We start from the raw sequence: 26907 nt of genomic DNA, 5'->3' as shown, positions 1-26907 counted from the left end.
TGTGTAATTATAAAAGATGTTAGTTATGTAAATTATATATAAATGCAGCGGTAGCTGATCGGAAAACTGGGTTGGGCATAGTGCACTAAATAATGAGTGAAATAAGCGGATTTAGTGAATTGAAGATTTAGTGATAATGAAACCCCTATTTTAACTACCACTAAAAAATTAGTGATAGCGCCATTTAGTGGTAGTGCAAAATGCCCAACCCTGTCGGAATGTTATTTCTTACGCAAATACACTGCTTTTCGCCATCGAAGCGAATGCCGTAATTTATTTCTTAGGCAAATTTTTCTAATTTTTCCAGTTCCAGCCATAATGCAGATTAAGTCGAACAAAATGCCAAGTTGTCTGTACAGGTAGTTTAGAAAGGATCCCACGCCTGCTCATCATCTAAATATTCCCAGAAATACAAAATTTAATGCGAGGTGGTAAACAGGCCGTGGCTGCAGGATCAAATTGATTGTATATTCAAGAAAGAGTGCTTCTCTCAATTTTGCCGCGTTATTTCTCTTCTAGCTTGCTACTATAGCTGTTTAACTGAATTCTTCGTTCCGGAAATAAATAAATAACACGCAAGGGTCTATGCATTTTATCCTGTACAACCATTTTATTGAACATTAAAGAAATATGGTACAACTATATTAGAAGGGTTCACGTCTTGTAATACGAGGGCATAATGAGTGACAATTACACACTTGGGTTTGGTACATTCGGGAGTGCGTAGATTCGAAACTCCAAGCATGAAACAGCAAAGCAATTGAAAATATTTTTTCTAATAGCGATCTCACTTCGATAAGCAATGGCAAACCTCCGAGTGTATTTCTTCCATGAAAAAGTTCTTCATAAAAAACCATCTGCCATTCGGAGTCCGCTTAAAATTGTAGGTCCCTCCATTTGTAGAACAACATCAGGAGCTCGGCCAAAGACCTAACAGAAGTGTATTTCTTTTTATATTCTAGTCGAGCTGGGGTTGTCGAAAGCTCTTAAAAGTGATTACGGTAATATCGTCTAATGATATTTTTCGAATTTATTTTTGTTGCAATCGATGCATGAAAGAGCTTGTAAGAATATTTTCACCTACAGCCGGGTCATCTATATGAGAGAAGAAATTATTTTAATGATTCACCCCATATTGGCGTGGAACTTACAACACCGAGTATAAATGTGTACCAGTGAAATGATTACAAAGTTACGACCTGGTTTTCTTTCCTTAAAAATCAAAAATTAAAATTAAGTGCAAGGCTTCACTAATCTAACAGGACTTTATAAAAATATTTTTTTCAGACAAGTTTTGTAAGAAAGTATATTTGATGTGTTCTTAAAATTATTCGAAATACTTTTCTTTTATTTTCAACCCCATGTCCCACCATTTAAATTCAATATTCTTAAGTCTTATTAGGGATTCAACTCAATTTAATTGTATTTTTTTAATCTCAAAACATTCCAAATATCATTATCAACGTACTTTATTAATAACTTGAAGTATTGTAGCAACAATACGTGTTTGTGTGACTGCCAAACTAAGAGATCTTTAAGCTGTAAAATATTTGAAATCAATTCCTCGTGCGGAAAGTTTCTCGTTGATCCAGTTACGCAGGTAAGGCACATTGGCGTAAACTCCGGGAACATTCTCTACGCCACAACCTACACCCCAAGCAACAATACCGGCTTGATAGTAACGATTGGGATTCATTGGATCTGGACAAACTAACGGTGAGCCACCATCACCCTTGCAAGTGTCTTTGCCTTTTTCACCACCAGCACACATGAAACTCTTGTCCAAATTGAAGAATTTACCCAGACGAGTTTTGCGTAGATTGGCTTCACAAGTATCTCGTGGTACAGCAGGTAAATCGATTTTCTTTAAAATCAGTTGATAAGTGCCATCTTTGCCGAACTTGTCCTTACCCCAGCCAGTGGCATAACAACGCGAGTGATCGAAATTAGCATCCGGTTCAGGTAAACATATAGGACGCACATTTTCTTCCCAATAGTATGGCGTTTCTAAGATGAGCAGTGCTACGTCATTATAAAGTGAACCCTTATTGTATTGTTCATGACGGATGATCTCTTTTACGCGCGCATCTTGATGTGGGAGTACTTCTGTTTTGGTTTGTGTGTCCCATTCACCAGCACGTGCCACCAATACACTTGGGTCCAGATTCAGCACGCAATGTGTAGCTGTCAAGACTACATTTGGTGCGATTACTGCGCCACCGCATTCATAAATGTTTAAAGTTTCTCCGCCAATCACTTCGTCACGCAAGATTGCTACCATCCAAGGGAACTCGCCAAACTGTGATTCGCCTTCTTTGTCGCCTGTAATTCTGAATCCGACACCATCTGGGTTACGATAGCCACAACCATCATGTGTCACGTCTGGCTTGATGGGTACCTTCGGTTTCTCCAACTGAAATGAAAATAATAGTTATATTTTCTCATATCTATAGATTTCACATTGAAATGGCAGGCGCATACTTTGTCTGGTGTATTACAGCACACTTCCAAATAAGTGCACTGCTCTTCGCCATCAAAACGAATGTCAATCAGGGTCGAACCATCCGTGTTGACTGCGCCATCTTCGTTACATAGGAAACGCGCAACGCACTCTTTGTTTACTCCACAAATTTTGCCACTGCCAGGATCCGGTTGCGGTTGAGGTTGAGGTTCCGGCTGAAGAACGGTGGTTTTGGTAGGTGTTGGTTGGAACGGTGGTGGTTCTGTGGTGAAGATTTTATTTAATAAATCATCTAGATTTGGCGTTGATTGACCGTCGGAAGTGACTATCCACAGAGATAGCATACACACAGCAAAAACCGCCAAGTTAGAAGCCATTTTGGATATGCGGCTGAAATTAAGATATAAGAAAATTGAATTATTGAATACCGGCAAGAAAGAAAAGAGCAGACATTTTATAAATTAAAAGCATGGATTTTTAAACTGATGCCGCATTATAAACGAGTTCACCAAGCACACATATGTAGATATGTCTGCTTTAGAAGAAGTGGCTAGCTATAGAAATGTTTACAACTTCAGTTTACCCAAACTTTGAGTAATGAATGTGAATGTTTGGCAAAGGAAGGCAAGGCAAACCAATTATATTCACATTTCCACGATAGAAAAAATGGAGACCATCAGAAAATTTATTATACTTGTTTATTTTAGACTAAGGTCTTATGCTGGGAGCGATTATTTATTACACTTTCCCCGACACTCACGGCGCGGATTTATATCCAACCAAGTACTTCAACAGTATTCTCCAGAATTGGATAGGGAATTTTTTATACTGACACAACTACAACAAAACCTACTAAATTTGGACACCTGTGGATACAACCTGAGTAAATTTGTATAACTTCATCAATTTATTTTCAGTAAAATATGGTACTTGCCAATTTCTCGTCGTTTATGGGAAGTTTTGCTTTCTGCTTCCATTCGAAGAAAAGTACGGCTTATCGAATATTCTTAAATGCTAAGGCTAAGGCTGTAATTAGTGGAAGAACGTCTTGAGAGTTGTTTTTTTTTATTCAGGACAAGAAGTGCAAGTACAGCATTCAGACAACATTAAGCCCATTCTACTGCACTCGGGTTCCCTTTTTGATTTTCTTTAAATCTACCCGACCTCCGAAGAAATCTGAGTAGAGCTTGTGGTGCCAACGAGCCAAGGTGTTTGCTTCTGAACACATTAGTGCCAAAGACCTCAAGCCTGGTTCGAGCGAAGGCTGGGCAGACGCACCGTCTCATCCTTCTTCCCACATGCTGGGCAGAGAGCATTATCTGAGATGCCTACTTTTTCATCAGTTCAACCAGGTGCCTACAGTCCCTTTTTTCTTAATGACATGAGGATCAGCGGCAGTCAGTCGGATCTGACAAGTAACATCAGGTTTGTCCATCTGTAGCCCCTCTCAGCCTGCCAGGCTCGGTTGTGGGTTAGAGTAACCCGTTTGCTAACCGTGGCTTTGATGGAGAATGGATGGAGATGGATGCAGAAGGGAGTGACAACTTCTTTGGCTCGGAGCCCAACCTAGCTAAAGAGTCAGAGATATCGTTACCCGCGATACCCACGTGTCCCGTCTACAAATATTTCAATAGTCGCGATTTCAATATTGACGACCGGCATATCCGATAGAAACAGAAAATTATGAAAGCCATAAAACTGGAGGCAATACAACAATCATTTCGAAGCGTCTCAAATACATGCGAATGTTTCAGAAGCAAGAACAATAGGTAGAGTACGAGTGGAGGCCGTGAAAACTTTTTACTTGCAAAGATAAAGATGGAAAGGGTTTCTACATCACATAGATACTGACGATAAAAAATTGGTCCAATGAACACACTTCCACGTTTATGGAAAAGCCGAGTGTTCACAACGCCAAGATTATACTTTTATTTGGTTGAACCAGTCCGGTATAATATACCATGAACTATCTAAACCGAGTGAAACCATCGGAGGAGATTGGTATCGAATGTGTTTAATGCGTTTGGGCCGAGCGCGGATTGTCAAGGTGAAAACAACAAAACTCTCAGCTGACACGATACGCTAGGTCTCGTATTGCAAAAGGAGTGAGACATGCTTGGGAACACTGAAAATGGAGGTCTCAACTCACTCGCTGTACTATCTAGACGTTGCACCTATTCATCTTTGAATTGTTTAAGGGTGCAAAACTAATTCTATAGCCGTTTTAGCAGGTAGAGCCAGATTCGTCACGCGGCGGCATCAATGGAAAATATCCACTCTCAAAACTTTAAACTCATTTATCTCAAAACTACTTTCTTCGGTCTGTTGTTGTCAAAAAAAAATCCCACCGAATCGTCTGAAATTTTAATATAATATGTTGTTCACTTCACTTCAATGGCTATCGCCCGTACTAGAACCATATTATTATTTCAATTATTTCGTTTTTTTTTATTAAAAAACTGAAAAAACCGATTTTTAGAGCGTCAAATTCAAAACTGCGCCATTTTGTCAATTTTTGTGTTTTTTTATTCTAGTACGGGGCATAGCTACTGTCATACTGATTAATATTATATTGGTTTTTGTGTTTCAGATAAATAGAAGAGCCAAAATGGACAACACCATTCAAGTCCAATTTTTCAGCAGGGTCAACTTCAGCACGATTTTAAAAATAATTAAAATAAAAAAAAAATCATTTTTGTATGTAAAACAATTTAAATAAAAATCCTAAAAAATTTAAATATCGTAAAATAAAAATCCTGAAAATACCCTAATGTTCGAGCTTTAGACCACCGGGGCCCCTAAACACGAAATAATGCGTTTATTGTCCGCACGCTAAGAAAATCCAATGAGATCTCCAGTTCTATTCCGCTTGACTATTCGGTGTGAAAAAAGGAATTTTATAAATTTCTCAACTATTTTTTTATTTATTTATTTAACTATCTGTAGTAATTTAAGCTTATATTAGATCTCAATGATCTGTAAAAACTATAATTATTTTTTAGACTTCAAATAAATGAAACGAAATAAGCTCTTGCTATAAGAAGCAAAGTTTTGCTCCCGAAAAAAACTAATTTTTTTTTTTCATAATCACTCTTTGCTCGATTTTGTATAAGTAATATCTTAAAAGTCAAACTGAAATTTGAAAACCTTTATTAGAATTTTATAATGCATATTTTGAAATTTTTAAGAAAGAATTTAATAGCCTGAAATAGTCTTATTTGTGCTAAAATATATTACAGTTTTATTGAAATCGGAAATGTTGATGTTAAAAAAAATTTTTAGTAAAAAGTTTAGCCTAGTGTAGCACACAAAATTTTCACAATTTTTTACATTCGTTTGGTTTCTAAAATTCGATCATCTAATCCCATAATTTTCCCGACTTACAGAAAGTTTTAAAGAAATTCTATTTGATTTTTAAAGGAAATCTATTTGATTTTTGCATTTCAGACGAATCAGATTTGCAAAATGTTGGCCACCGCAAAACACATTTCTCCAGAAAACGTTGCTTTGATCTGCCAACTACTTCCACTTTCTTCACATTTCAAACTTTTCATTTTCATTAAGAGCTCAAATTACCCACTTTTAGATACTAAATCGTTTTCATAAAACTCTTGAATGTTTAATGAAAAAAAAACTTAAAAAAATCCCTTTCTTACGATTTAACGATTTTTTAACATAAACAAATTTCCATTAAAATTTTAATAAAATATAAAGTATTGTATTTTTTATGAAAAGCTCAATTTTTTGGGTTATATCTTTATTTAGGATTCAACAGAATCCAGCTCATGTTGTGCGAAAATATTTCATTTCGTTTAGAGGTAGTTTTACTTTGTATAAAAATTTAGGTACCTATGACACCAAAATATACATATATACATACACCCATACATTCCCATTTCGGAGATCAATAATAAAGAAAAATATAAATTGATAAGAAAATGAGAACGTCAGCGCTGTTTAAAAACCTATTTTTCGTAATCACTTGTACTTTGTGTAAAAATATTCTTATCGGCGTATTAAAGATTGACCTTCCACCCAATCAACAAAAATTGTATTTGCATATGTATGTTTGCGTTCTATGTACTCATTTGTAAATAGGGTTTGCATGCACAAATCGCGCACTTGCTGGAAGAGTGTCATAACTCAAAACCGTATATTACCTGCACTCAGTGCGAGGGCAGCAAACAGTTGCTGCTGTCTCACGGCTTACTCAGTCTTTCCGACAGGAATGCTTGCCACTAAAGTAGTCAAGATGGGATTTTCCATATGCCGGTAATTTTCAAAAATTCAAAAAAAATTGATTTTATCAAAACCAAGGAAGACCTGATGTGATGCAACGGATGGCATCAAAGAGAGTTCGCATATTTGAAGAACAATCGCCAACTTTCAGTATTTCGCATTATTTCATGCCTCTAACTCTCTATAAGAAATGCATTCACAAAGCATTTGAGTTCAGAAAAAAACATTCATGAGTGCACTAAGCACTAAACCTTTGTCTTGTTTTCAAAAATTATTAAGTCTAGAGCTTAAAGCACTAAGTTGACAACTATGAGCTTGGATAACACTCCCACTATCCATGTCCTCTCTACTCTCCCTGAGCTAAACAGAAATATCAGATATCACGATTTTACTTTCCATTTCGTTACCTTTTGCTAGCTGTGTACGCAGAATTTTTCTGTTCCGATAGAATTGTGTGTGTACAAGTATATTTACATTTTCAATGCAATTTCAAGAACTGAGTATTTTCCTGCGCCCTGGAAAGTACCCCTAGATATGGTTTCCTCCTTTCGGTCAATAAGCCTACTAGCCGCGTTATCACAAGCTTTCGAAAAACTATTCTTAAAAAGACTCAAGCCGATCATTGGACAGATGAAACTAATCCCCACACACCAGGTTGGATTTCGTCAACACCATTCGACCATTGGGCATGTTAATTCTGTCTATAACTTCGCTAGAGCAGCGATAGAAAAGAGAGAATACTTTGCAGCTGTCTACCCTTGACAAAAACACGCACACAGCTAGATATGAGATCGATATGTTTGTAATGGACGAAAATTATATTTTGCCTTAATTGCAGCACAACCTCGGCAAAGTTAGTACCTGGTCGTATAAAACCCCATCACACCAAATCTCCGTTCTAATCCGAAAAAAGAATTTGTAAACATATACATATGTCATCCAACTCGCCAAACTCGTCTTAAGAAACTGAAAAAAAAAATATTCTAGAAAAACGATATTAGTATTCAAATTGTTTTTTCTTGATTTTCATGGTTTTTAGATCGAATTACATAAAAAACAATTTGGCAGTTCTGGCTGAAAACTTGTGTTACATCGGCCCAGTTTTCAAGTGCTTTAGTAAATGCGTAGCAACCACCTTCCAGAGTTAAACTAATAGTGCTTTATTTTCCCGAAAAAAACTTCACCTCATTATATAGAAGAATTATATAGAGAATAGAATCGGAAAAATGCAACATTCCATCTCTGACAATGATGCTAGTGCTGCTGCTTCTTTATATTTGTATAACTAGTTATTATACGAATTTAACATTAAATAAATAAAAAAAATAATGTAATTAAATATAAAAATGAATATTTGTTTGTACGTGTTTTAAAGGCAGCCAAACCAATCATTCGATTGCAATAAAACTTCGTCAACTTATTATTCGCAATTGCCGAAAGGATATAGGCATAAAAAATAATTTAAAATAAGGGGGTGTGGCACCTCCCATACAAACCATTTTTTTTTAATATTACATATTTTCAGAACCATTCCTACCTGAATACTGAGAACTGGTAAAATGACATAAAATATTAATACTTTAACAGATCAGAAAAGTGGGCGGCAATGGTAAAGGAGGCGTAGCAGTCCCCATATAAACCAATTCCTTATCATTGTATAGTTTCCATACCAATCATAGTAGAGTATTATGATTTCGCAGAGATGTATACAATATCAATGCCTAAATAACGCCAATAAGTAGACGATATTTGTAAATGAGGTGTGGCACCTCCCATACAGGCCATTTATTTAATATTGCATAGTTTCGAAACGATTTATGGTCGAGTGATGGGATTTGGCACACATGCATACATAATATTTCAACGCCCTAATAACTATGAAAAGTGGGCGGTTTTGTTAAAGAAGGCGTTGTACCACTCATACAAACCAATTTTTAAAATTGCTTGATTTCAAAACCATTCAATATCAATACCTTGACATTGCCGAAAAGTGATCGGGAATTGGTAAAGGGAGCATAACAAACAAAAAGTATGTAAGTACTGCAAAAACTTGTTTTCGGGAGCATAGGTCCTCGACAAGACATTTGTCTTGCGTTGGTTACGTTAATCCATTTGATTTCTGACAGGGTAGGTGATTAGCCTGCCACTACAAGTCCTCAACTTAGGAACAATGCCATCATACTGTTTGGAGCGCTATTTGTGTTTTACATTTTTCTGCCAGAAGGATCGAAAGAATATAATCCATCAATATTTATCCAAGGGCAGCTGATGAGCTTAATGCTTGCCTCAAAGCATCGCACCTTGCTTGAGTCAAAAACAAAGAAACTGGTCCGGTGTTTGCAATGTAGCAAAGAAAATCATCGCAAAGTTGCCTTGTGCGGAAATTTTCACAGAAGGAAAAAAAGCCACTACCCCTCTGCGAAGTACTACCTAACGGTAGTTCCACGCACAAAGAGAAACGAAGCAGGGCTGAGTTTTTAGTGGGGGGCAAGTCCGAAACTTCGGTTTTCAATGCTTTGGGCAACGTCTACATTAATAAAAAAAAAGCTGATGCGTCGGGACAAATATTTTCATAACATCTACTAAAAATTGGTGAAGGAAAAGTACCGATTGATGTTGCCACGCAATCCTATTCATTTCCATTAAACTTTTGCACCATTGTGCCATCCATTGAACGACTTATTCGAAAAGTTATTCCGCAAATTGGTACAAATTATAAAAATCATAATCAATCATCAATCAGCTTTGCAAATATGCTATTTTGACACCAAAAACTCCGACGTCAATGAAATAAACCAGCAATCATCCATAAAAAGAAAATTATAAACGATTTTATGATTTTATTACATACAAATCCATTGAAAGCATCATGAATCAGGACGAATTGGTAAATTTTTCAATAGAGTTTTCAAACTCCTATGCTGATTGATTTGTGTTCTCACTTTTTGCGGACGGCAGAAAATGCCACAAATTCGCCTAATTAGATTACAAAAGTTTGGCGAAAGAAAAAAAAAGAACATAGAATTTGGGCTTATTTTTTAGATTTAATTTTCTTTACGACCATATTCAATTTGACACAAAGCTGTTACATTCTAATCTCGTCTGATAAATGACAAAATAAGAGTTTATTAAGTAGAAAAATGTTACAATATTTATGTTATCGCACAATTTACAGAATATGATATAAATCTTAATTCTACATCATTATATTTATATATTTATCACAGGTTTCGGTTTTTTAAACGATTTTTTCTTTTTTCGAAGGAAAAAACTACTATGAAAAACCTCCGCTTTACATCTTATAAGCTAGGGTTAATCTATACGCATTTAAGTACCACGGCCTAATTGAACATTAAGAAAGTTCAGTTATTATCTGATAAATGAATGTTTCTAAATTTACATTCAAATATTTCTGCTTTCCTGTTAATTATGCAGCCGCAGTATACCAACAAACAAGAAGTAATGGAACACGTTAATTTGCAAATAAAGATTTCCATCACCCAAAATCATTTTTTACTTAGTAAAAACATTATTCAAAAACAAAATTGATGACAAATTTTACGCCATTCTGTACTTTACATTAAATTGTTTTTTAATTTTTTGTATTTATAAAAAATATGGTTCATACAAGTACTGGTATAGGTGATACCACAAAAAAACCATACCCCTTAAGGAGTTTCGGTGGTATGTAATTTTCAACAAAATTGATTTTGATATTTCAAAAGTACGCGCTTTTAAGAATTCACAGTATTTTCGATTCTGCAGCCGTTTTATCAGGTAGAGTCAGATTCGTCACGCGACGAAATCAATGGAAAATACCCACTCTCAAAACTTTAAACTCAACTATCTCAATACTACTTTTTTCGGCCTGGTGTTGTCAAAAAAAAATATTCAACGGAATCGTCTGAAATTTTAATATGTTGTTTACAACATCAATGGCTATCGCGCGTACTAGAATCATATTATTATTTCAATTATTTCTTTTTTTTTGATAAAAAAAAACTGTAAAACCTGATTTTTAGAGCGTCAAATTCAAAACCGCGCCATTTTGTCAATTTTTGTGTTTTTTTATTCTAGTACGGGGCATAGCTACAGTCATACTCATTAATATTATATTGGTTTTTGTGTTTCAGATAAATAGAAGAGCCAAAATGGACAACACCGTCCAGGTCCAATTTTTCAGCAGGGTCAACTTCAGCACGATTTTAAAAATAATTAAAATAAAAAAAATCATTTTTGTATGTACAAGAATTTAAATAAAAATCCTAAAAAATTTAAATATCCTTTTTAATTTGTTTATTTAAAAAAAATCTGAAAGTACTCTAAATTGTCGAGCTCTAGACCACCGGGACCCCTTAAAGTATGACACTTTGTACAAAATAAGAAAAATTCCATATAACCTTCAAACTTTTTAATTAGAATGTTTAAGAAATTTGCAAGCCATTGAATTTTGGTATAATGTCAGTTTGAAATGGTTCAATATTCGCCCTCTCATCGAACCCAATTCTTAATAATTTATTGTATCAAAATCTTTTTCAATGTCTTATAAATGAAACATTTTTATCAAGTCAAAACGGTCAATTTTGCAGTTTAACAAATTCACCACAGTTAAACTAGTGCTGAAAAACCGGCCCTTGGTGTTATCATATTTAGAGTAAAACGAAAAAAGAAATTCGTTAAATAAAATCCCCATCAAAACTATTCTCAATACTCTCATACTCAATTGCGGAAACTGGTTTAACCAGCAATGATGCTACAACCAACGTGCATATGTATGTGGAGATAAACAAAAGGCTACAAGTTTAGGCAAATGAAAACTTGTTTTTTTGTGAATAGAGATTTAACCGCTACTTTGATCTTGGCAAATTTAATAGAATCAGCTGCTTTCAGCAACGAAAATAAACAAACCTTTGTGTGCAAAGTGAATTGTTTGTGAATTAATCAGTGAATACGGGAATTGCAAGAGTATTGAAATTAAACAAAATCATAAAAATAAAGCGACGCCTGTTAAATTGCGTGAACACTTGCTTCCATTATTCTTCCACTTCTATTCGTTTTTTGTTTTTTTGTGTTTCTGTGCTGACTATCATTTTGTGGTAAATCTATTTACCATTATTAATTAATTTGATGCATCCGAATTGAAATATTTATATGAATATTTATATAATAGAAGTATATTAGCATAAAATCTGTAAATGTAAATCACATCCGCTCCCGCTTGTAATTCGGCATCTCGATGTTGTCTTCCAAATGAATGCACCTACAATTTTATTCCGCCGTCGGAAGACAGCTGGTTCTTATGAGAACTAATACATTTGTAGGCGATTATTGTAGGAAAATATGTAGCTTTTCTCTCTTGACCACTACGAACACTCACCGAATGGCGACTGCAAACGCATACGTTGTTTGTAGTAACAGAGTAAAAACAAGTGCGAATAAACAATTGAGAATCAAGTTACTTCACACATCCGTTAGGAGTGATTCCTCGATTTCAACCACGTCGTGGGTCGTCATTATTTTACAATTCATTTACACTAAACGAAAGACTACGAAAACGAACTTGCTGCCATTTGTGCAAGTTTCCATGTACTACGCGCAAGTTTCTATGTATGACTGCTTATTATTAAATAAAAAGCAACAAAGTCGATGAGATTCATAATGTGCTATGAGAAATTTAGTAATTGATTGATCACTGCAACAGAGCGTACGACAAACAAGAGCTAAGCTTAATGAAAAATTCAACAAAAAAAAAACATTTTTCCCAACCCTAGGAACTTAAAATTTAAACCGGATTTTCGAAAAGGCCTTCATGTTACGCAGTGACATACACACATATAATCTTTTCTATGAACTCGAAGCAGTATTCGAGGACCGTTTTTCTTTTTTATTGAGTATACTGAGGTCTCACGGAGCGAAAACAGACAAAGGCATGCTTATATGACTGCATGGGTCGAATTTTTGGTCAAATGAAAAGGCGTATTATCGCACTGTAAAACCAAAAGTTTGACGCCAATGTAAAAAGCTGTACACAAATGTTGCTTACCAACAAGAGGCGCCCAGATTTTGTTTTAAAATGAAAAATATAAAAATTTAGATTCCTTCAGGTTGCACTACCTTTATTTTTTATACGGCTTATATATAAAAAATAACATCAGTGCCACGATCACTTCTACAGGCTGTCACACGAGAATTAAAATTTTCAAGGACTCGCTCACACATTATCTCATTTAGTTTAGCAACCTTGATCCAGATGTTGTGTTTCAGCTCTGGAGTCATAGTTGGCTTATTCACAGATATTCTATTTTTCAAAAACATCCCAGTCTGGTCAGCCAGCCCTTTCTCTATCCTCGATAGAACCAGTTTTACCAGAACCAAAGCTTTATCCCACCTCCTAATGACAGAAGGGTTTCATGAAAATTTCATTTGAGTCAGAAATACAACCGAAAATTTGAGATAGACTGCAAAAAGGGTAAGCGTTTTTTGAAAAACTTCTTTTCTCATTTGATGTTTCATGCCCACAGTGAACATCCCTACGAACTACTCACTACAAATCTTCTCAGCTGACGAGCAACATTTTTCTCTTACTTTCTTATTTCTTAGTACATATATGTAAATTTTTCTCTCATTCACTTACTTCCCACAGTTTCTCGTATATATGTGTGTCTATAATAGTTAGACAGTAAAAAAAAACGGCAGCAACAGAAATATTCTCAATCAATCGATTTTGATTTATGTGTATTGCCCAAACACGACACGAACGCGATGACGATCAAAAAGCAACTGATTGCCAATGAGTAGAATCTTCACATCAAAACAGGAAAATTTGCCAAAAACTTTGTAGCTTAAGCTGTGATTCCCGCTCTGTTTTCTAGCGGAGAACCCAATCGATGATAGTGAAGATGAGATGCATACATATGTGCATATATATGTATATGTATATATACATACACTTGTATATACACTCTCGCACATTTCTGATGAAAAGCTTTCATTGGTTTTTTCAGTTTGTTTGTTTGTATTCGCACACATTTAAAATGAAAAATATTAATATTCATATTTCGCTTGTTTGTATGTACATATATATAGGTATATAATATATGAGTATATGCATAAAACCCCACAAACATGCCTGATAATTGTTTCATATATTCATTACACGCGATCGACCGACCTTATACCGGCATTGTAGGTACATATTATATGTACATTGTACATATATATGTATGTGTAAATGTATGGAAAATGAACAGGATTTACCAGAATTGATTACCAATAAATTTAAAAAAGTAACATTAAAAAATTTGAATTCAAAAAACTGTTTTTATAAGTAACTCAATAATTAAAATATACTATCACTGAATTAATACTTATAAATTTACTTTCGTATATGTTTATATATTAGGGCGGGTCAATTTGTATGAAACTATTTTTTCCGTGTTCCTTCTTGGCAGATTCGAACTCTACATGAAATTATAAGACAAAAATTTTATTAGAGCATAACTCTAAGACCAATTTCGGGTCTCCTGAATCTGAAAAATTGAAATTTATACAAAGATTAATATGAAAATAGAATGAAGTTAGAAAGTGTTGAAAGTTAAAACTATGCATCATCACTATGCATCAATTTCTAGTCTATTTGCGATCTACAGGATCAGTCCAACATAACCTAAGACTATTTAAAATCAAATTAATAGTAAATGTTTTTAATTAAAGAAAAAAAAAATTATAAAAAAATTATAAAAAAATTATAAATAAAAATTATTTTTGATTAGAAAAATATGTTAAAAAACAATGTGGCGCAAAATGAATCACTCAATTTCATTTTCGAATAACTTTTTTACTAAATAAAAACCAAAATGATGTGATGAGTGATGGAAATCTTTATTTTGACCGTTACGCGCTCCAATGCTTGCCTGTTTCGATACCGTAGCTGTCGAGTTCACAAGGATCAAGATCAAATATTATTGGCGCACAACACCATTTGCAAAAATTATAAATTTTCGAAGAATTTTTTTATTTATTTTTTCCAAACTTTAGTTTGACTTACATATCAAAAACTTACATGCAGCAACTTTCCCCATTACAATAGTAAAAACCAACATATATTAGGTAGTGCAATAAGTTTTGCGGTTCAATAGGAAAAACGCAATTTTTTGGTTTTAAATACACTTAATTATTCAGTATAGTCTCTCTGAACACCAAAAACTCTTTCCAGGCAAGATTTTTTTGGTCTGGAAACAATTGGAAGTCGCTAGAGGCCAATATGTTGAATGCTGTGGATGCTCCAACAATTCGAACCTTAAATCTTGGATTTTAGCCATTGTCAAAATGCTCTTGTGACACGGTGCGTTGTCCTGATGAAAAATAATTTTTTTCTTTCCCAAACTGGATCTTTTTTACGCAATTTTTCCTTCATAGGGATGAATTGATGCACAAAATCCACTTAATCCTTTGAAAAGCGCTCTAAATGGTGCTGAGATAGCCGCATTCGAATATGGTTTTGCTCCATTGTTTGCGAATGCGGCACCCATTGTCCACACAGCTTTCTGAAACCCAATACTTCTGTCAAACTAATGCTTACCTCGCCCAATGAGATGCCTAGCTTTTCCTGGGTTCTACTAAATGGCTTTCAATCACGCGACGTTTTTACAACGCGATATTCTGTATTTTTTCTACGATTTCTGGTGTTGTTGCTATTTTTGGACGTCCTTCCTTGAAGCGGACTGTATTCAAGGCTTCAGCCCTCCATCACCCATCTTTTTATTGTATTAATTGATGGCGAAAAGTTCGTATGCACTTTCAACATTTGCTCATAAATTTCCTTTGCTTTTAAACCTTCCCAAAATAAAAATTCAATCACTGCACGTTACTTGATTTTTCCATTGTAGAAAACACTGTGACACGTCGATATTAAAAGGCTTGGTAACAAAGAATAAATTTACAGATTGAACTGAAACTTCACATACGTTCGCATAAATAGTGTACCAACACAGAAAAAATAGACAGGTGCCAACGCTCTCCCCTATCAAACCGCAAAACTCATTGAAAACCCTAGTATTTTACTTAGTAGCGCAATCTTTGAATTCTTTAAATAAAAAATATAAATTAAAAATAAATTATTTGTATCAAAAAATCTTTAAGTCTTATACTTGATGTATTAAATAACATAATACTAGTCCTAAGTAAATATTAACCTTCATAAATTAATATAAAATAAAATAATAAATAAAGATAGCCTCTTCTAGAATACGGGAGGCTCGAAAGACTTTGAGCTATGTTCTAGGACTTTTTTTCTTATAAATCTATGTGAATACGAATCTGGTAGAGATAATGCCGAAAAAAAATTCACCCGCCCTAATGTACGAGAATATGCATACATATTTTCTTGAACTTGATTTAAATTCAAGTTTTTGGATATACAAATGTATGTATGTACATATATTTGTTGATATAGGAGTGTGCACACACACAAATGTAACTCTGTAGAGAAGCTTGCTAGCTCAATAGTTTAGGACTTTTTTCATGCTTATCTATTTTGACCTTGGTTCGACACAAACTGCTGACATCCTACTAATACTGTACTTTAAGTTAAATAAAAATCCTAAAAAATTTGAATATCGTTTCTCATTTTTTTATTGTAAAAAAAATCCTGAAAATGCCCTAAATTTTCGAGCTTTAGATCACCGGGATCCCTTAAAGTTCGCTGCCTACGGCGGTGAACCCATCACTCGTCCTAATCAATCTCATCTAACGGCAGGTCTAGGAAAGACGCTGTTTTGAATGAGAGAAGAATGAGAATGAGAGAGAATGAACTTGACTGGATGAATTCGCAGCAATGACACTAGTATACGCCTTCGTACTAATCCAAAGGAGTTTCAAATGCATTTTATTGAATTTCCTTAGAAGAGATTGTGTGTCAGCAGGAGATAGTCGCAAACAGAATAATTTATCGTACTATTTGACTACTAAAATCTCTTTTTTTATTTGGAATTGGACAAATAACACGTGTAGAGAGCAGGATTCACATTCTACATGGTCCACTGTATAGAATTTGTGTTCCTTTTTATCTGTTTTAAATCAAACGGATTTTCGAGTGAATCGACGTATATCGCCATAATTTTAGTGAAAATGTTTGGAAAATAGTGCGTTATTTCGCAGATGGCTTAGCTGCCTAATGTTTCAAAACTTCGAAGCAAATATTTACTCCGATGCCCTCTCCTTCTCCCATGGGGCCATCGGATTATTATGATAATATCACGATTTTGGTGACCAAATGCGACACAGCTTAGTCACAATATTAGGGTGCGTTCTTTTTAAAGGCGTTTCTTCACAACTTAAATGCTAAATTTGGGGTGGCAGCGCCCTCTTATCTTATATACAGGGTCCGGCATCTAGAAGTGTAACCAATTAAAAAGTCCATAAATTTAGTTTGGAAAATTACTTTTATTCAATTCAAAGTAAAAAATGTGTGAAGATAATACAAAATTATGATCAATTTACTTTTGCTCGATATGACCATATTTTGCCTTGACTATGGCCATGAGACGGCCCAGAAACGAATCGCAAGCTGCCCTAATGTGGCTTGCAGGTATTTTGGCCCACTCGCGGACAATGGCTTTTTGCAGCGCCTCGAGACTGGCGAATCTATTAGTTCGGGCCTTGCTCTCCAAAATGGCCCAAAGAGAATAATACATAAGATTCGCGTCTGGCGAATTTGAGAGCCATTGTATGGACGTTATGAAGTTCGGAAAGTAGTTTTTTAGTCATTCTTGGTTCACTCGAGCTTTGTGAGACGGTGTCGAGTCCTGTTGAAATGGCCATGTTCTGCCCCCGAAATGTTTGTCTGCCCACGGCTTCAAGGTAACCTCTAGAATACCTTCCCGATAGTATTTCGCATTTATCTTGACGCCAGGCTCGATGAAAACGATTGGGTTAAAGTGGCTACACTTCGAGTGCCGGGCCTTGCACTCTCTACAAAGTATTTGGTTGAAAACCCCGAACGATTTATTGTATGATAAATTTTACAAACATCTTTATCAATTACATGCTCATCACTTTGCCTCATTATCACCTTACCCACTTAATCAACCGTCCTAATACTATAGAAACCAACATAATTTTTGAAATTATCAATAAAAATAAAGCCATTTTCATCATCTTAAATATATTACACTTAGCGGCATTTGGTATTTGGCTCCATTCCCATCTTGTGTGCCAAATAATGTTTACTTTGTTTATGAGTAATATTTTGATTGTTTTACCCATTCGCATATGCTCTTAATCAAACATATGTGCATATACAGGGTGGCGCCATGGTAATCATCTAATCTTGTTTTTGCGCGTTAGTTAGTTCTGCCTTATCCAAATTCGATAAAGAAGCAAAGCAAATGGGTATGGTGGTGTATGAGGACAAAACAAAGTACCTCCGGTCATCAAACACTTGCACACGCACTCGCGTATCGGCACCCACACCACTGTTGACAGTTATGATTTCGAGGTCGTAAAAGAATTCGTTTATTTGCGAACACCGATAACAAAGTCAGCCTCGAAATCCAACGTGTAATCTCTCTAGCCAACAAGTGCTGCTTTGCACTAAGTAGGCAATTGAGTAGTAAAGTCCTCTCATGACGAACAAAACTCACACTCTACAAGGCTCTCATCATGCCCGTCCTAACGTGTGACGCAGAAGCTTGGACGATGACAAGGCGTCTCTTGGAGTGTTTCAGAGAAAGATTCTGTGCATGATTTTTGAACCCTTGCACATTGGTGACGGCGAGTATCGTAAGCTTTTTGAGCTTTAGGACGGCATAGACATAGGGCAACGAATAATGATCCAGCGGCTTCGTTGGCTGGGTCATGTTGTCCGAATGGATACAACGCTCTGGATCTGAAAGTAATCGATGCGGTACCAACTGGTGGTAGCAGAGGAAGAGGAAGACCTCCTCTGTGTTGCAAAGATCAGGTGGAGATGAATTCGACCTCACTTGATACATTTAACTGGCCTCAGTTAGATCGAGAAAGAAATGAAATTATAAAATTTAAACAATTGAGGGTAATCTTTAAATTTTGTTAAATGTTTGTGAATATTGTAAAAAGTTTCTAACATTGACTGACAAGGCTTTTGTTGTATTATGGGGTTAGGGGTAGTCAGAGACCCGAAAAACTAATGATTTTCAATCATTTTTTTTGCTAGTTAATTTCTTTATTATACAAAAATAAAAATATAGCATTAATGCATCATGTTTCGACTTGACTTTAGGAAAATTTCAAAAAAAAAAAAATTAATAATTGTGAAAGTTATCGCTGTTTGTGCTTTAAGAAAATGCAAAAAAATAATAGAATTTTTTGAAAATTCCGACTACCCCAACCCCTTATGAACTACATATATTTTGATAAAGAGTTAACGAAAGAAAAATTAGCATAAAAATAATTGCGAATATTGTAAAAGAATGAAGTACCTTTATTATGTGACCACAGGTATATGTCTCAACTTGTTTTTTTTTTCTCGCAATAATTTCGCATGTATTCCGCGCTGTCTAATTTTCGCATTCTTTCTCAGCATATTCATAGTGTGCTGTGCGTTCTATGTTCTAGGTGTTCTCTGCCACTTCTCTGCTCGCTATCTCTCTACTCGGCTCACCTGACGAAAAATTTGCATGTGAAAGTAATATAACAACAAAGTTGTCGAGCAAGATTCGCCGCTAATGAGTAGGGTTCCACCCCATAAAACTGGTATAACTCACTATTTTACAAAGAAGTATAATTTTAGGTAACTCAATTCCAGCTCTGCCAAGATATGTCTATTTATACCAGTTGCTTCATCTATTCGCCACTTGCTAATGTTTGGCGAAGGGAAGAGGCCTATTAATTATCTTTTAACGCTCGCGAGTGTAGATTGTAGACTAGTAGTTGGAGTACTAACGGCACATTTTTCTACAACATCTCACGCGGCCAAACTAGAATAGAAGCATCTTCTGTGCCAATGCTTAGCATCTTGCAGATCGTGACTTAGCTGTTTCGGGTTGGTATTCTCGCCCTCTTAAAGAGCCATTGCGAATCACAGAATAATCAATTTACTAAACCTCACGAAACTACACGTCACAAGTTGGATCTGAATCATCCGCCTCGATAAGATCTCCTAGCATTACTAGGGACCAGTTTAGGTCTCATTGAAAACAGTACTAGTCAGCCGAGTTTTAATCTTTGCCTTTTTTCAAACTACTTATAGAACCAGATTGATGTTAATCATTTAATTGTTTCGTTAAAAATACAAACAAATTCAAGCAGTCACGCAAAGAAACAAAAAATATCGTATTAAACTATTGTTACTCTTGGGATATTCCCATTGTTGACTGTTCACATTTATACATACGTTAATATGCGTATAATCGTATGTATATATGTTTATGCATATATCAGTATATAGGAGTATAAGTGGGCCTTCATAAGCACTGGTAAAACCGCAAACAAACCAAAGCAAATTTAAGTAGTATAACACGTCGCCTCCGCCAGATATTTTTCATTTGTAATATGTATGAACGGTGGCTGCCATATTCTTGTGCGCTTATGCGGCTTTTATTGGCTGCTGATACGAAAGTACCTGTTTTCAATTTTATTTAATTTTTTTAAATTAAGTTTATATGTTTTTAAATTTATTTTTTATTTTAAAGGGTGATCAGTGTGGAGGTACTTTTTCCAATCGCTTTTTTCTTGACAGATCACGCGTGACTACTGTCGAACTAAATACATCATTTTATTCAGTATCCATTGACATTTCATCATGGAAAGACTTAAGTCTTAACAACGTTTACAAATCGTACAATTGTATTACGAAAATCGACACTCTGTGAAAAGTGTTCATCGCGTGCTCAGGCCATCTTATGGTGTTCAGCGATGAGGCCCGTTTTTGGCTTAATAGCTATGTCAATAAGCAAAATTGCCGTATTTGGGCTGAAGAGCAACCCCAAGCCCCAAACAACCTTTTGGTGCAGCCTATGGGCTGAAGGAATCATCGGCCCATATTTCTTCAAAGACAAGCCTGGCGTCAATGTAAAAGTGAATGGCGGAAGCTATCGCGCCCTGATGAACGACTTGTCGCGAAGTGAAGCCCATGATCTCCACAAAAGCACGGCGCTGGTTCCAACAAGACAGCGCTACTTGCAACAGCCCGTGAACCAATGGATTGCGTCGTCGTTTCGGTGAGTAATTTATCTCTCGTTTCTAACCAATGGATTGGCCACCAAAGTCGTGTAATATAACACCTTTGGACTTTTATTTGTAGGTGCATTTAAAGTCTAAATGTTCGATTGAGTCATTGGAATCCAATATTACTAAAGTTATTCACGAGATACCGACCGAAGGCCTTCAGAGAGTCACTCAAAATTAGTGTTTACGGATGGTCGAATTACGGCGCAGTTCCGGCTAACATTTGAAAGAGATTATCTTTAAAAACGACATGCCATGAATGGTTTTACACAAAAATAATAAAAATTGCCCAACCAATTTGAATTTTCGTTGTTTTATTTCAATTAAAAATCCGATACCTCTAAATTGATCACCCTTTCTATGAATAAGCATGTCGGGCAAATAGTATCTGGGTTGCGGAGAAATGTTCAATAGCGCAAAGTTAGACTTTTTGGGTTCTTTATTGGTGTTTTAACTTCAAAAATTGAGTTTTATTTACCTACAAAAAATTATTTTTTTCAAATTGAATGGCTTAAATTATTTTGAAGAGTTCTGTCAGCGCGCAAGAAATTGCAAAATGTTATTCGACGCTACGTCTTTGAGTATGGAAAGTTTGTTGAAAGAGCAAAGCGTAAGTGTAATCTAAACTATCAAATATGTATGTATGTATGTGTAATGCCATGTCACGATGTACAGAATGCAGAGGTGTAGTTAATATCAGACCGTTTTGAAGGTCAGGGATTTTGAAGGAATCCGCTGATTTGCTTACGTAACTGGGGTTATGACAACGATATGCTTACGAAAAAACTGAAGTTGGGCTGGTGATACATGAAAAAAAACGTCTCTTCCTCTTCTTTGTTTACTCATGGAGCTCGACGACACAGCGAATTTGGAAGGCAACCCCTTTTATTTCTCCTTGATCGTCACCCATGTTGCTTCGTTGCCGTATGAAGAACACTCATCCAGTGTGTGAGTGCGTGTAAAATGAGCGGGTAGACTTCTGTTGCCACCGGGTACTTTGTAGCCAAAGTTCTTCTTCTTATTTGTCCGAGTTTAACAAAGCCCGTCGTGTCTTTCTCATGCTAACCGGCGCCAGTTGGGCACACCAAGCCAAGCCAAGTCCTTCTCCACCTGATTTTTCCAGCGCTGAAGTGGCCCTAGCAGAAGCCCCAGCTGATACCGCTTTATTCGCTTCGCTTTGCCTGTGTCGTCCGTCGTAAAGCTCATACAACTTGCGAAAAAGTATGTAAACATGCCCCCCGCATTTTAGGACAAAGTAATTTGGTGGAATGAGTCTAAACTCGAGCTGATGAACTCAAACAAACGTAAACGAGTGTGGTGTAAGCCTGCGGATCGCCTGAAACTAAAGTACGTATATTTAACGGTAAAGCATGGTGTCGGGTCTCTTATGGTTTGAGGCTGTTTCTCAAAATTCGGTGTGGGTAATTTGGTAAACATCGATGGAAGAATGACTACAGCAGCTTATGTTGACGTCGTTAGCGAAAATTTGGCAACAAGCGCGAAAAAAATGGTCGGGTCGTTTATCTTCCAACAAGATAACGATCCCAAACCCATGTCCCGCCTTGCTACTAGCTTTTTTGAAGAAAACGCCATCTAAAAGCTGATCTGGCCAAAGCACTTGTATTTCGATGCAGCACTTGTACTCGATTTTGGACTCCAAGGTACCAAAAAGCAGACGCAAAAACTTAGAGTGGGTTAATATTTCATCGGAAATTTTAGAAAACTTGGTTCAAAGTATGCCAAAACGTCATGTAATTCAGAGCAAAAATGTGATTACCAACTACCAAATTTAGTTTTGCCAATTTATTTACGGCCACTGTTGGTGTGTGACTACTATTCGGGAGTGCGTTGTTATGGATCTGCGTGCCTGAAACAGCAAAAGTAAAGAAAAAGGTTTTCCTAACGTTTTCTAATAGCGGTCGCCCTCGGTAGGAAAAACATAAAAACCATTTGCCGTTCGGAGTCAGCTTAAAACTGTAGGTTCCTCCATTTGTGCAAAAACAACAAGCGGCACACCACAAATAGGAGGAGGAGCTCTGCCAAACACCTAACAAAAGTGTACGCGCCAATTATTTTTTTAAATTTAATTTACACTTTCATTTTGACCTTTGAAAAGGATATATGAGGGGGATTCAGTAAGTACCCGAGACACCTGTTTTTTTTAATTTTTGTTTTTCAACATAGCCTTTTAGTAAGATACACTTCTCCCAACGCTTCGGTCATTTTTTAACCCCTCCAAAAAATAGGATTTGTCGAACTCTCCAAAATACGCATCTGTCTCGGCGATGACTTCCTAGTTTGAATTAATTTTTTTGCCGCGAACCATTTCTTCATGTTGGGGAACAAGAAAAAGTCGCATGGAGCCAGATCGGCTGAATGTGGAGGGTGCGGCAGCAATTCATAACGCAATTCATGCAAAATTCAGCGACAACTCCCGAATAATGTGCTGCTGCATTATCGTGGTGAAACAGCATCTTCTTTTTCGCCAAATGTGGCCGTGTCTCCTTCAATTTTTCTGTGAAAGCGGTCCAATAACTCACTATAGTGATGAAATGAAATTGAAATTCTTTTTCTAAAAAATCTATGAGGAAGACCGTTCGCATCCCAAAAAATTGTCGCCATGACCTTTCCGCCCGAAGAGACTACCTCCGCCCATTTTGGAGCAGATTCACCGGAAGGAATCCATTTTTTTGATTGTTGCTTAGTTTCTGGTGTGTAATGATGAATCCAGTTTTCGTTCGGATCTCACTTAAATTGCTCCAAACACTGCTTCGCAGTTAATAGCCGCATACGCTTGTGGTTCCCCATGAGCAATCGCGGCACCCATCGGGCCAACAATTTTTTCATCGCCAACTTAACATGTAAAATATTAATTTCCGCTCCGGTCGACACACCTATGACCTCTGTTACTTTGCGCACTTTCGTTCGTCGATCAGCGTGAATCATGTCGTGGACTTTTTGGATGATTTCTTCGGTAACCACGTCTGACGTGAGTCTTGGTCGCTAATCATCAAAAACGGATGTTCCCCACTTTAAATACCTTGAACCAATATGTAACTGTAGTCATAGATAGCGAAGCGTCCCCATTGACAGCATTCAGCTTTGCTTTTATCTCCTCGTATTTTTCCCCATCCAGAAACAAAAAGCTAATTATCGAACGAAGCTGCCAAATATTTACAAACTAGCCTATCATCAGTCTGAAATTTTTTTTGCCGTCGTTTGATAGATGACAGCACACGATGCTGACACCAACTTCCCTCAAGAACACCTTCTGTCATCAAACATGGGTAGTTATTAAACCGCCCTCGTACTCTTTTGTTTTTGTTATTCATACACCTATATAATGTGATAATATCGTGTGAAGTAATATTCATTTGTTTTAATAAATCGGCACTGGAACAACTAATGTGACATTTATATTTTCATTTGATGCCTAGTGAATATAAGTGAAATGAAACCTTTCTTCAAATAAAACTATAGGGTTTTCGAATAGAGATGTTATTTTGATATTCAAAGAAAAATTCTATATTTAATATATGTAAATGATCGGATGGTTATTTCATTATAAAGAAGAAGGTATGCCGTTAATAGCGGAAAGTAACATCAGGCAAATGACCACCACGACCACGCCTACAGCACAATATCCTTTTCATGAAATTTTTCATAACCGAATTGCAAAGTGTCTGCCCTATGTCCTCGATACCCTCACGAATCCCATCTTTGAGACTTTGAATCGACCCTGGGCTGTTGGCGTAGACCTTCTTTTTCCCGTTGTCCCAAAGAAAAAAGTCACAAGGTGTTAAATCACAAGATCTCGGTGGCCAATTGTGATCACCTCTTCAAGAGATAACACGGTCCGGAAACTTTTCCGTTAAAATATCAATGGTCTCGTTGCTTGTGTGGCACGTAGCGTCGTCTTGTTGAAAATAAACGTTGTCCAGATCAATACAATCCAATTTCGGCCATAAAAAATCGTGTATCATCTCTCGATAGCGTAATCTATTCAACAATAACACCTCTTATTGGAGAACCCTTTATGTTTGTGTACAATTTCATAATTTTAAAGCTTAGATGTACCAATGAAAAAAGATCAACATTTATTTAATATTCAAATTAAACCCCTTTTGGGACGTAAAATATGGCGGCACTCATACCATTTACGGCAACAAAAGCAGTAAAGTACAAAAAGATTTCCACAAATTGTATACTACAAATATAGTTTCTACATGAAGAATTTTACGGCGTAAAATATTTAAAATCAATTCCTCTCGCAACAAGTTTCTCATTGATCCAGCTGCGCAGGTACGGCACATTGCTATACACGCCTGGAATATTTTTCTCGCCACAGCCGATACCCCAAGATACAATACCAGCTTGATAGTAGCGATTGGGATTCTTTGGATCTGGACAAACTAACGGTGAGCCGCCATCGCCCTTGCAAGTGTCAGAGCCACCCTCTCCACCAGCGCATATGAAACTCTTGTCCAATTGAAAGAAACGACTCAGACGTGTTCTACGTAAATTGGCTTCACAGGTGGCATGTGGTACAATAGGCAATTCAATCTTTTTCAGTATAACCTGATAATTACCCGCTTTCCCAAACTTGTCTTTACCCCAGCCGGTGGCAAAGCAACGAGAATTATCAAAAGTTCTATTAGCATCTGGCAAGCAGATGGGTTGCACATTCGGAGCCCAAATGTAAGGTGTTTCCAATATTAAAAGCGCGATATCTCCAGCTATTGTGCTGGGATCGAAATCTTCATTACTTATTATTTCCTTGACACGAGCATCTTGATGTTGCTGCGGTTCTAGATTGGTCTGTGTATCCCACTCACCAGCACGTGCCACCAACTTTTCCGGTCGTTGGTTCAACACACAATGTGCAGCTGTAAGGACTACATTCGGTGCGATAATTGCCCCGCCGCATTTGTAAAATTGATAAGTTTCCTCAATTGTTGAAATGGCAACCATCCACGGAAATTCAGCGAATTCTGCCTCTCCATTTGTAGCACCAGTAATTTTGAAGAACACGCCCTCCGCATTGCGGGTGCCACAATGACTTTCTTGTACATGTGGCACTATCTCTGGTGTGGCCTGCTGTAACTGTAAATGTAATATATTTATTTGTATGTATGTATGTGCAATTATTTTAAAAAGAACATTGTGGGGATCGCTTACCGTTTCGTCTACTTTACAACATATTTCCAAATAACTACAAGGATTTTCAATGCCGATTTTTAGGTCAACTATACCCTGACCAAACCTCTTAACGGTACCATCCTCCTTACAGAGCGTACGTTGAACACATTCTTTGCCAATTCCACATATCTTGCCTTGTGGTTCTAATTTTCCATTTCTTAATAGATTTCCATCAGCATCATTGAATATTTTATTTAATAGACCTTGGAAATCTGTTTCAGATTGAGTTGCATTTATCCAAAACGATAATAAACATATAGCGATAATCGTCAGTTGAGGCGCCATTGCGATCGGACAGTGGATATTCCTAAATCTCGAACCAAGTAAAAAAAATACAAAAGGAAAAATACAGTTATTTTTCACATACATATTTATAATAAACCTACTATATTTTAAAATAACTTTTTCCACGAAATTAATTTTGCGATAAGATTTTTTTAAATGGCCGGTTATAACAAAAAATTTGCTCTAATTGAAAATTTTTTAAATGGATACTTTTTAGGCAAAACATATTTATGTTTGACTAGCATTCGGGAGTGCGTAGGTTCGAATATCCATGCGTCAAATAATAGAAATTTTTTTTCTTAGTGTATTTCTGCCATGAAAACGCTCCTCATAAAAACCCATCTACCAGTCCGGGGCGGCTTAAAACGGTAGGTCCCTCCATTTTTGGGACGACATCAAGACGCACGTCACAAATAGGTGGAGGAGCTCGGTCAAACACCTAGCAGAAGTATACTCGCCAATTATAGGTATGTTATTTATTTTTTATATCTACAAGACGAAGTCCAAAATAAACAAAG

General features: G+C 36.3%; 1 protein-coding gene across 1 annotated transcript; it reads right to left on the bottom strand.

Moving 5' to 3' along the window:
• Positions 1-1395: 1395 nt before the first annotated feature.
• LOC129248737 (uncharacterized) lies at positions 1396-26410 on the bottom strand. The gene is made up of 4 exons (XM_054888353.1): positions 26084-26410; positions 25146-26008; positions 2482-2851; positions 1396-2413 (listed from the first exon to the last, which is right to left on the bottom strand). The coding sequence occupies exons 1-4, from the start codon at positions 26387-26389 to the stop codon at positions 1535-1537; spliced, it is 2418 nt and encodes an 805-aa protein (XP_054744328.1). The 5' UTR covers positions 26390-26410; the 3' UTR covers positions 1396-1534.
• Between the last annotated feature and the right edge of the window lie 497 nt (positions 26411-26907).

This window comes from Anastrepha obliqua, chromosome 5 (genome assembly GCF_027943255.1).
Source record: "Anastrepha obliqua isolate idAnaObli1 chromosome 5, idAnaObli1_1.0, whole genome shotgun sequence".
In the NCBI taxonomy this organism is placed as follows: domain Eukaryota; kingdom Metazoa; phylum Arthropoda; class Insecta; order Diptera; family Tephritidae; genus Anastrepha; species Anastrepha obliqua.
Note: the sequence above shows the minus strand (reverse complement) of the source record. Positions and strands in the feature narration are given on the sequence as shown.

What these genes read in the sequence shown, in the direction of transcription:
- LOC129248737 (XM_054888353.1), bottom strand. Translation starts at nt 26,389, where the DNA reads ATGGCGCCTCAACTGACGATTATCGCTATATGTTTATTATCGTTTTGG. An exon ending in GATTTTAAATATTTTACGCC is followed by an intron (nt 2,852 to 25,145) that starts GTAAAATTCTTC and finishes TCTTAATTTCAG; the next exon opens with CCGCATATCCAAAATGGCTT. An exon ending in GCTGTAATACACCAGACAAA is followed by an intron (nt 2,414 to 2,481) that starts GTATGCGCCTGC and finishes TTTTCATTTCAG; the next exon opens with TTGGAGAAACCGAAGGTACC.